The 10,158-nt window shown below is 33.8% G+C and overlaps 1 protein-coding gene across 1 annotated transcript in view; it reads right to left on the bottom strand.

Moving 5' to 3' along the window:
- Positions 1–4,175: 4,175 nt before the first annotated feature.
- Positions 4,176–10,158, bottom strand: part of C3H3orf52 (chromosome 3 C3orf52 homolog) — a 46,258-nt gene continuing 40,275 nt past the window's right edge. Inside the window, exon 6 of the mRNA XM_051985275.1 lies at positions 4,176–8,890. Within this exon, the coding sequence (XP_051841235.1) occupies positions 8,889–8,890 (2 nt within the window). The 3' untranslated portion in view covers positions 4,176–8,888. The remainder of the gene's footprint in view (positions 8,891–10,158) is intronic.

Below are 10,158 nucleotides of genomic sequence, written 5' to 3'. Positions count from 1 at the left end.
TGACAGACCCATTTAGGGATGTTATATAGTCTTGGAGGTTTTTGTATTTTGTTTTATCTTTTTTTTTTTTTTTTAATAAATTGGGTCGTGAATGAATGAAGGGAGTATGCTAAGGCCAACTCTAGTTAACAGTAATTATTAAAATTTTCACTGTGAGCATTTATACCTCAGAAATTAGTAAATGCTAAAAAAATTATGGCTGATTTATTATTTTATTTTTAGACTTAAGTAAATGATGGAGAAAATGTTATTAATGGCAACTAGACTTAAAAGTATGTTACATATACATCTTTTCCATAGAGGCAATTATTAATCATTTACTAATACACTATAGTCCCATTTATATTTATGCTTTTGTTCCAAAATATAGTTCACTAAAAATAATGTGCTGACTTCTGGGTCTATATCCCAAAGACATAAAAAGGGGAAAGGATCTATTGGTACAAAAATATTTGTAGCAGCTCTTTTTATATGTTAGATAAGAAGTGGAAATAGAAGGAATGCCTACCAATTGGGAAATGGTTAAATAAGCTATGGTATATGATTGTGATGGAATGTTATTTTGCCATAAGAAATTATGAGCAGTTCAATTTCAGAAAAACATGTAAATACTTACATGACCTGATGCAAAGTGATGCAAATTGTTCATAATAACAGCAATACTGTATGATGTTCAACAGTGAATGATTTAGCTATTCTCAGCAATACAATGATCCAAGAGAATCCCAATAGACTCATGATGAAACATGCTAGTCACTTGCAGAGAAATAACTATTATCTGTCTACAATCTGAAGAACATCATTTTTCACTTTCTTTTTTTATTATTATTTTTGAGTTTTCTTGTACAAAATTACTCATGTAGAAATGTTTTACATGATTGCACACGTATAACCTATGTCATATTGCTTACCATTTCAAGGAGGGGTAATGGGAAAGAAAGAAAGAGAGCATAGAATTTAGAACTCAAAATGTATTTTAAATGTTTTTTTTAATGTCTTTAATATGTAACTGGGAAAAAATAAAATATTATGTATCTAAAAAATAAAATAACATGCTAAACCCCCAAAGAAGACTTCCGATAACTTGTTAAATAGAAGAAAGTATTCAGTTGACATAGACTCAGAATTATCGGCAGATATTATCAGCAGAATTAGAATTTATTAAATATTAATAGACTTTAGATGGTTGGTTTATGGGCTTCAACTGGAAACTGGATATTTCATAAACATAAAGACTTGAAATCTTACTCCCCTATCTTTTAACAATTCTTCCTAGTTACTAGATGCCTCACTTCTTTTTTTTTATTTTATTTCATTCTGAACTTCAAAAATAAAACAAATATTGCTGTAACATAATAGAATAAGAAAAAAATTATTGTACAAGAAACTCCAAATCTATTATGTACAACTTTCTATTCCTTTTAAATATATAATAAAGTTATCATGTAATTTTCTTTTTTCCCTTTTTTTCTCCCTTTCCCCAAGATGGTTACTATTAGGCACAAATATGTAGGTATACATATACATACACACATATATATGTATATATATTAAAATATTCTATACATAATTCTATTTATCAGTTCTTTCTCTGAATGTAGATAGTCTTCTTTCATGGGCTGGATGCTTTAATTCTTGCCAAGCAGGGATGAGTCCTAAGTATATCAACAAAGTAAATATGGGCACTGCCCTGCAGAAGCAATGTGTACTTCATTTACATCGTTCATTTTTTTTCTGGCATCTACTATTTACTCCCTCTTTGAATTTAGACAAATAATGTTTCTGGGCTTCAGTTTGCTGATCTGCAATGAAGGGGTTGAACTAGATGCTGGTTAAAGACTCTTCCAGCTCTCAATTCTGAGTGTCCTTATACCCACTAAATTCCAACCATTCTTAATTTTTTCCAGGTCTTATGATAATTTTTTTTTTTTTTTTAGTTAAAGCCTTTTTATTTATCAAAATATAAGCACGGACAATTCTTCAACATTAGCCCTTGCAAAACTCTGTGTTCCAATCCCACCTCCCAACATCTTCCATGCCCTCCCTTAGATGGCAAGTAGTCAATATATGCTAAACATGATAGAAATATATGTTAAATCCAATATATGCATACATATTTATACAATTATCATGCTGCACAAGAAAAAAAAAGAGAAGCAAAATAATATGCAAGAAAACATATATTGTATCTAGGATATACTGCAACATATCCAACATATAAAGGACTGCTTGCCATCTAGGGGAGGGGGTGGAGGGAGAGAGGGGAAAAAAAAATCGGAAAAGAAACGAGTGCAAGGAATAATGTTGTCAATATAAAGTAATCATTAAATAAAAAATAAAAATTAAAAAAAAAAGAAATAAATAGGAAAACATGGGAAGGAAAGATTATAGAGAAGGTGATACTGAAATAATAAATAACTCTTGATTAAAAAAAAACATAGAACTGAAAACAAAGTAGGTGTCCATGGGTTAGGGGATGACTAAACTGTAGTACATGAATGTAATGTAATAATACTATGCCCTAAGAAACAAGAAATATGAAGAATTAAGAAAAGTACAAAGTGATTTATCTGAACTGATTCAGACTGAAGTAAGCAGAATAAAAAAAAGTCATTAAACAATGCTTACAACAATATAAATGGAAAGAATAAAGCAAAACTGAATACTTAAAAAAAAATAATATGCAAGAAAACTACAACAAAAAGCATTAGAAAATGCTATCTAATCATTCTTTAAAATGCAAATGCCAAGTTCTCTAAGGAAACCTTTCCTGTCCTTCCCTTACCCCTCACTATCCCAATCATTGCTGATAATCTTTTCCCATCAGATCTCATATAAAACTATTTTGTAATTCTGTAATGTATTTTATTACCTATTATGATAGCTATGTATGCTGAGCCCTCACCCCTTGCAGGACTTGTCACTTTCTATTTTCATCAATACCCAGTACAATGCTCTACGTATCATTAGTGCTTAATAAATGCCTGTTATATTGGACACATACTAGATGAATCCATGTCAATACATTGTTACCTGTTCGCTCACCTTTCTATTCTGATTCGAGGGTCTGTGCTATTATTTGGGGAATATCCCAGGGCAAATTGTCTATAATGTCCCAAGACCTACAGCTAGGATATATTTTGTAAAAGTTTCATTCTGTGAATTCTTTAGAATTTTGAGGGAAAGGGGAACCAACAATCCTACTCTTGACATTTATTTCCTACATGATCTCTGGCAAATTGCTTAATCTCCCTGGACTTCATTAGCCTCTTCTGTAAAATGAGAACTGATTTATATAAATGATACCTAATTTACTGATATAAAGACTTTCTTTTACTAAAAATTTAAATTACCAAATAGTAAATTTACTTATTTGTTTAAAAGAAGACCTAACTTATTGACATGAAGACTTTTAAGATCGACAGCTTCTACAATCCTATTCAGTCCTATGATGTTAAGAATGATTGTTCTGCTCAGGTATGTGCTAGATCTAGTTCTACTGGCTTGAGGACCACACTACTAAATTTCCAGTGTAAGCATTTATACTTCAGAAGTTGGCCAAAATACTGCAAATTATGGATAATGTAGATTAAACTTTAAAGCATATTTCATTTATTTATTTACTTATTCATTCATTCACTTATTTGGAGAACTGGTTGTAAAACATTTACCAATATACCAATGGTCATACCACAATATAACAAATATTAATTTGTGCTAAGAAAATACTATAACCTTCTCCAAGGGCTTTCCAAGCCCTTTTCAGGAGTACTCATTCACCTGTGGCATCTACCTGGTCACCCAACCAGTTGCTCCAAGAAACTGTAGTATGGGCTATGGCCACATCCCAGTAAACTTTTCAGCAAATGGGCTAAATCTATGGGCCTTAAATTCCTCAGTGTCTACCCTAGTCAAGTGTTGAATGGGTAGATGAGTACAATTTGGCTACGAAGGTAGCTAAAGCAAGCAAAGGTGGAGCTTCATAGATATCAAAGACAAATTTATCCACCACATCCCTGGTCACTTCCAGACCCCCTGACTTTTGCCTTGTCATTGGACTTTGATGATTCTGAAAGAGAGATTCAACTTCACTTATATCCAATTCATGAACAAATCAAGACATTACTCCATGATGTCATTGGTCCTCTTCACAAACACAATCAAAACAAAACCCATAGATAACATTTTCATTTTATTTATTATAATGTTTAACAATTGGTGATGTCTGGGAGGTGATTGTTTTAACCAAGAAAAAATGCTAAGTATCATAAGAAGATCTAAGTAGATAACTTGCAGGATACAATTAGTTCTTGGCCAAACTGGAGCTAGAAGTTGGGCCTCCCAATTCCCAGTCCAATGCACTTTCCCTAGCAGGGTTTCAAATACAATGCAAGGAAGTTAATTTTGGATAAGGAAAATCTCATCATCCCCCAAACCACATTTTTACAATTAAAATTCATTCATTCCATCAGCTGAGAATACTCTTACTATACAAATACATAAAAAGTCAAAAATACACAAAATATTACAAAATAAAAAGTACAAACTTCATTGCTTAATAAATATGATAAAAAAAATAGCTGAAATTGGAAACAAGATAGCTTTTAAATCGGAAACATGACTTAGCAAGGAACTAACAATCCAATGAGGAGCTTAAAAAGGCCAAGGTCTCCCCCATTGTATCTGGGCCCATCTCAAACCTTCTTAATCTATATCTGACCATTAGATTTAGGTAAATCTGGAAGAAAAAGTGAGGCTGGGATCTTGTACAGTCCTCCTTCACTTAGGTCTGATTCACTTGCATGTCATCACCTTTTTGATCCAGAATGACCAACAACAACAACTCATATTTGTCGCCTATGTGACCTTGAGGAAATAGCTCCCCTAAGCCTCAATTTCTTAATCTCCAAAATGATGGCCTAGATTATTATCATCTCTAACGCAAGTCCCTTCTGGTTCTATAATCTCCACACGAAGGTTCCTTCCCCACCTCTCCCCCCAAACTCTTATAAATACAGTTATCAGCACACAGACTTTCCTTTGGTTTCTTTCCTGGTTTCATACTTAAAACCTACAAATAACCATATGCTCACAAATAAATAAATCTTTGTTTTAAACAGAGACAAAGAAGAGAACTTAAACCAAGTGAAAATAAGGAAACCTACTGCCCATTTGAAAGTTTGGTCTAACATTTCCAAGCCAGTCACCTTGAGTGAAACTCATTCTAAATGTTCCCATTATGTGCAGAAAGAAACCACTACAGGTGAATCACACTTTAAAAAAATGAAAATTTGTGTATGCTGGTGTTCATTTGATGGTGAATTGTTCTATTCCTGTCTCAGTCTGCGAACCTAAGTTGATCACATAGTCTATGTTGTTTTTTTCTTTAACAGTTTATTAAGGGAATAAGCACAGCCACAATTCCTCCTAAATTTCCTTACAAATTCTTTGTACAACAATAATTTAGCATCTACTAACTATAAACAGCTGTGGTCACTTTGCTAACCCATGTATTTTCTCTGAGTCACTTATTATTTTCATAGAAGACTATATTTAAAATATTCATAACTTTGACAATTTGCATAATACCTATACTATTATTTATATAACATTCTAAGGCAGTGGTTCTCAAAGTATGGTCTAGAGAATCCTGGGGATCTCTGAAACTCTTTTAGAGGGTCCACAAATTCAAAAATAGTTTTTATTTCCAATATGGTAAATGTCCATAAATATAATCCAGATAAACAAAAACTCTTTGGAGAGATCCTCAATAATTTTTAATAGGATAAAGATACTGAAAACAAAAGTTTGAGAACCACTGTTCTAAGGTTTGCAAAACACTTAACAAACATTTCATTTTATTCTCCCAACCCTAGAAGACTGAGACTATTATTATTCCAATTTTATAGATGAAGGCACAAAGGCAGTCAGAGGTTACATGTCTTGCCCAGTCTTTCAGCTAATAATTATGACTGGATTTGAATTTGGTTCTTCCTGACTCCAAATCCACCGCTCTATTTACTTACCATCTAAAGACCCTACACACTTGATTTCAATCACTAGTCTGGAAAGTCATGAGTTTATGACTTTTCATGAAAATCATGCCTTTTAACTCCTGGCTCAGCTAGCAATGTGCAATTTGCTGTATAATCTAGAGCAGAGCACTTGAACTTGACTCTTCTTCGATTCAAATATGATCTTCCCTTGGCGGGGAGAACTTAGATTTTTGTTTGTCTAGATGAATGTAGTCAGGGTAGCAATAAGAATATGGCCTTCCCCTCTTCACAGAGGGGCATGAATTCCAAAGGGAGCATAACTCAATGTGAGTAGCTTGTCAGTTCTATTGCTCATTTCAGGAATGAGCAGAGGAGAAAATTGTGTGTACTTAAAAATGATATAAATAAGTTCCTTTTCCCAGCCACAGTTCAACAAGAAAGCTCCCAGATATTGACACTGACTCATAGACGTAAGCCTATTGCCCCTTCATCACATTCTTAAAGGAATACATTGTTGTTGAGTCATTTTTCAATTGTGTTTAACTCTTTGTATCCCCAATGGGGGTTTCCTTGGCAAAGATACTAGAATGATTTGCCATTTCTTTCTCCAGTTCATTTTATAGATGGGGAAACTGAGACAAATAGAGCCAAGAGACTTGCCCAGGGCCATGACTAGTGAGATTTGAGGAAAGATTTGAACTCAGAAAGATTAGACTTCATGATTCCAGACCTAATCCATGTAGCAATCCCTAGAAGAATTTACCTAGTAGGGAATTTAAGCTATTAGTTGTAGCATGAACATATTCATATTCTCTCTCTCTCTCTCTCTCTCTCCCCCTCTCTCTCATTCTCTTGAAAACATTAAGATATAAAAAGGAAAAAAACCCAAAAGATAACTAGAAACATCATACAAAATAATTTGCTGTAAAAAATACTTTCTTAAATCATCTTCCTTTTAAAAAACAAAAGTTTTATCTTCTAAAATCTACAAACTTTGCATTTTACACGTAAAACATACAAAAATATGACAGACAAGGAAAATCCTATATAATTTAATTAAGGTGCTGTCTCTGAAATAAGAACTTCATTGTCTTCTTATGGATAAAAAAGAATATTCACATTCCACATAATCCTGAAAAAATACATAAATAGAGATAGGAGCTGGACCTGTGATTTCATTGGTGTTGGTAAGTTCTCCTGTGTGGAAACCCCCTTCTACCAATGTCCATTCTCTACAATTTACATTCCTAGCGAATTGCCCAGAGCATCATGAAGTTAAGTGATTTGGCCAGCCTTCTATTATATGCATAAAAAGCTAGTCAAATTTGGCCTCAGTTTTGCATACACATTTATAGAAGAAAAAGTGGAAAGAGATAATATATTTACGTGCAAATAATGAAACACATGCAAATATTTGTCCATCTCACTGACTTCTGCTTAAAGTTCAATTTAACTCTAAGACAATCAAAAGCAAGAATACTTCATTTTTTAACCATGAAACAATTTTTTGTGGAAATCACCAAAGGTGATATGAATATGAAATCATAGTATGATAGATAGGAGCCCTATCTATTTAGTAAGAACCACCAGGTGGTGCTGCTGAGTCACAGGCTGATCCATTTATAAAGTGAATCTAGTGCAAGAAGAAAATAGCTTCTATTTTATCATCATATCAGTTTACTTTTTCAGGTCAACGCCAATACCTCAGTATTGGGAGGTATTGAATAATCAATCGTATGATGTATTTAGGAGAGATTATCCTTCAATCAGCAATAGCAGATCTTATTTTCCAAATACTTCAAGTTTTTCTAAGCACTTTGCTTTTAGTCCATGTGATCCCCACAACTCAGTGTTGCTGTTGTTCATTCATTTCACTTGTTTCTGACTCTCTCTGATCCCATTTGGGGGCTTCTTGGCAAAGATACTGAAGTTGTTTTCCATTTCCTTTTCTAGCTCATTTTACAGACAAGGAAACTGAGGTAAACAGAGAAGTGTATAACTAGGAAGTGTCTTGGGCCAGATTTGAACTAAGGAAAATTAGTCTTCCTGACTACTGGCACTCTATCTACTGCATCCCCTAGCTGCCCTCAGTTTCCAAATATACCAGAAATATACTGACATTTAGTAGCAAAAAAAAAAAAAAAAGGCTGTTATAGAATAAACATAAAGTACCACAAATTAGCATGGCAATCAGTATACTAGGGTCTCCTACTCTCACGTATATGATCATAGCTTTATTACTCAGTATTTTGTACTACCCCAAAGGAAGCTATACTTGGTCTAGGAGGTAGATCATATTATCCCTAACTAGTATCCAGAAACCTACAAAAAGTAGTTGACTCACTTTTTTCTTCACCACTAGAAAATTTCAAGCCTTCCTTCACCCATCCAAAATTATTTCAAATGACAATTGTATATGCAGCTGCCATATACTAGAGGGGGAAATGTACCAGAAATGCCCCTACTGGTGAGGAAACCAGCCACTAAACACATGGGAGAGATTCCTCCCTCTCCCATCTGCTTTAACAAGTTTAAATACCTGGGGCTATTCAGGTGCTATCCTGCTAGTTAGGGCTACACAGTGTTCTGATTAGCTACAGGAAATTATTTACTCTTCATATTCCATAGAGTGGAGAGGATTTCTCTGGACCTGTGATGACAGCTTTTTCTTCTGCCCCCTTACAGCAAGAGTTAAGTGAATTGCTTGTGTACAACAGGATAAGGATTCCAAAGGACAATGGTCTCAGCCTCTTTAGTCTCTAGTTATAGTCTTCAGAATGCTGGGGATAGCAAATTTCTGTCTCTACTATGAAACTAGTTTTCTCTTTCCAGAAAAGTAACAGATACTGAAAGACTATGGTCTTCAGAAACCAAGAGTGTGATTCCATTTCATTCTGGAAAAGAAAAAAAGAAAAGAAAATGTTCCACGATTATTTTTTTTAAAGGAGTTAGGTTTTTAAAGGTATTTTTTATTTACTTAATTTTTCCTTCTGAACAAATATTGAAAGTTTCCTTCCACTGCTGCTGCTGTTATATACACACACATACCACACACACACACACACACACACACACACACACACACACACACACACACACCCTTCTACTATGCTGAGTATTTCAAAAATTTTAATTCATTTTAAAGTATTTTTTAATGACAGAAAACTGTGCAAGACCTTTGAGATAATCTATATACCAAATAATCTACAAAGTATAACACTGTATAAAGTGAAACTAGAATCCAAATTACAACTCTTTTAAAAATATCTAAACTTTATCAGTGTGCAAACTGATGAGCAAAATAGATGATGATATCTAACATATCTTAGGACTGCTTGCCATCTAGGGGAGGGAGTGGAAGGAGGGAGGGGAAAAATCGGAACAGAAGCGAGTGCAAGGGATAATGTTGTAAAAAATTATCCTGGCATGGGTTCTAGCAATATAAAGTTATTATAAAATAAAATAAAATATTAAAAAAAATAAAATTGATGAAATTGCAAATAAACTCAAAGCATTCTGAAAAAAAAAAACTCCATTTTATCATGTAGTTGATGTGCATGGTTATTTTATATGATAGATTAAAATATGGAGATTTATTTAACATAAAGAGTCAACTAGCATTTATTAAGTGCCCACTATGTATCAGGCACCTAGCTAAGAACTATGTTTATAGAGATAGCTACTTGGTGCAGTGGATAGAACACCAGCCCTGAAGTCAGGAGGACCTGAGTTCAAATCTGACCTCAGACACTTGACACTGTCTAGCTGTGTGACCCTGGGCAAGTCACTTAACCCCAAATGCCTCAGCAAAAAAAAAAAAAAAAAAAAAAAAGAAAAGAAAAGAAAAAAAAAAAAAAAACTATGTTCTTTATATGTATATAAAGAAAGGCAAAACATAGTCCTTGCTCTCAAGTAGCTCACAGTCTAAATCTCTAATATATGTAAAAGGAGGCAGCTGATAGCTCAGTGGATAGAATCCAGGGTTTGGAGGTTGGAGTTTAAATCCAGTTTCAGACAGATTATTAGAGTAGAAAGTAGACCTTACCATCACCTCTCTTTTGACAGTTGTAGAGACTAAGGGCTAAAGGGTTAAATGACAAGTTCAAGGTCACAAAGTTCATTAATCACAGAGCAAAGGCTTGATCGCCTGGTCTTGGCTCCA

Source organism: Antechinus flavipes, chromosome 3 (genome assembly GCF_016432865.1).
Source record: "Antechinus flavipes isolate AdamAnt ecotype Samford, QLD, Australia chromosome 3, AdamAnt_v2, whole genome shotgun sequence".
Classification (NCBI taxonomy): domain Eukaryota; kingdom Metazoa; phylum Chordata; class Mammalia; order Dasyuromorphia; family Dasyuridae; genus Antechinus; species Antechinus flavipes.
The sequence above is the reverse complement of the archived record's forward strand: the minus strand, read 5'-3'. Positions and strand labels throughout refer to the sequence as shown.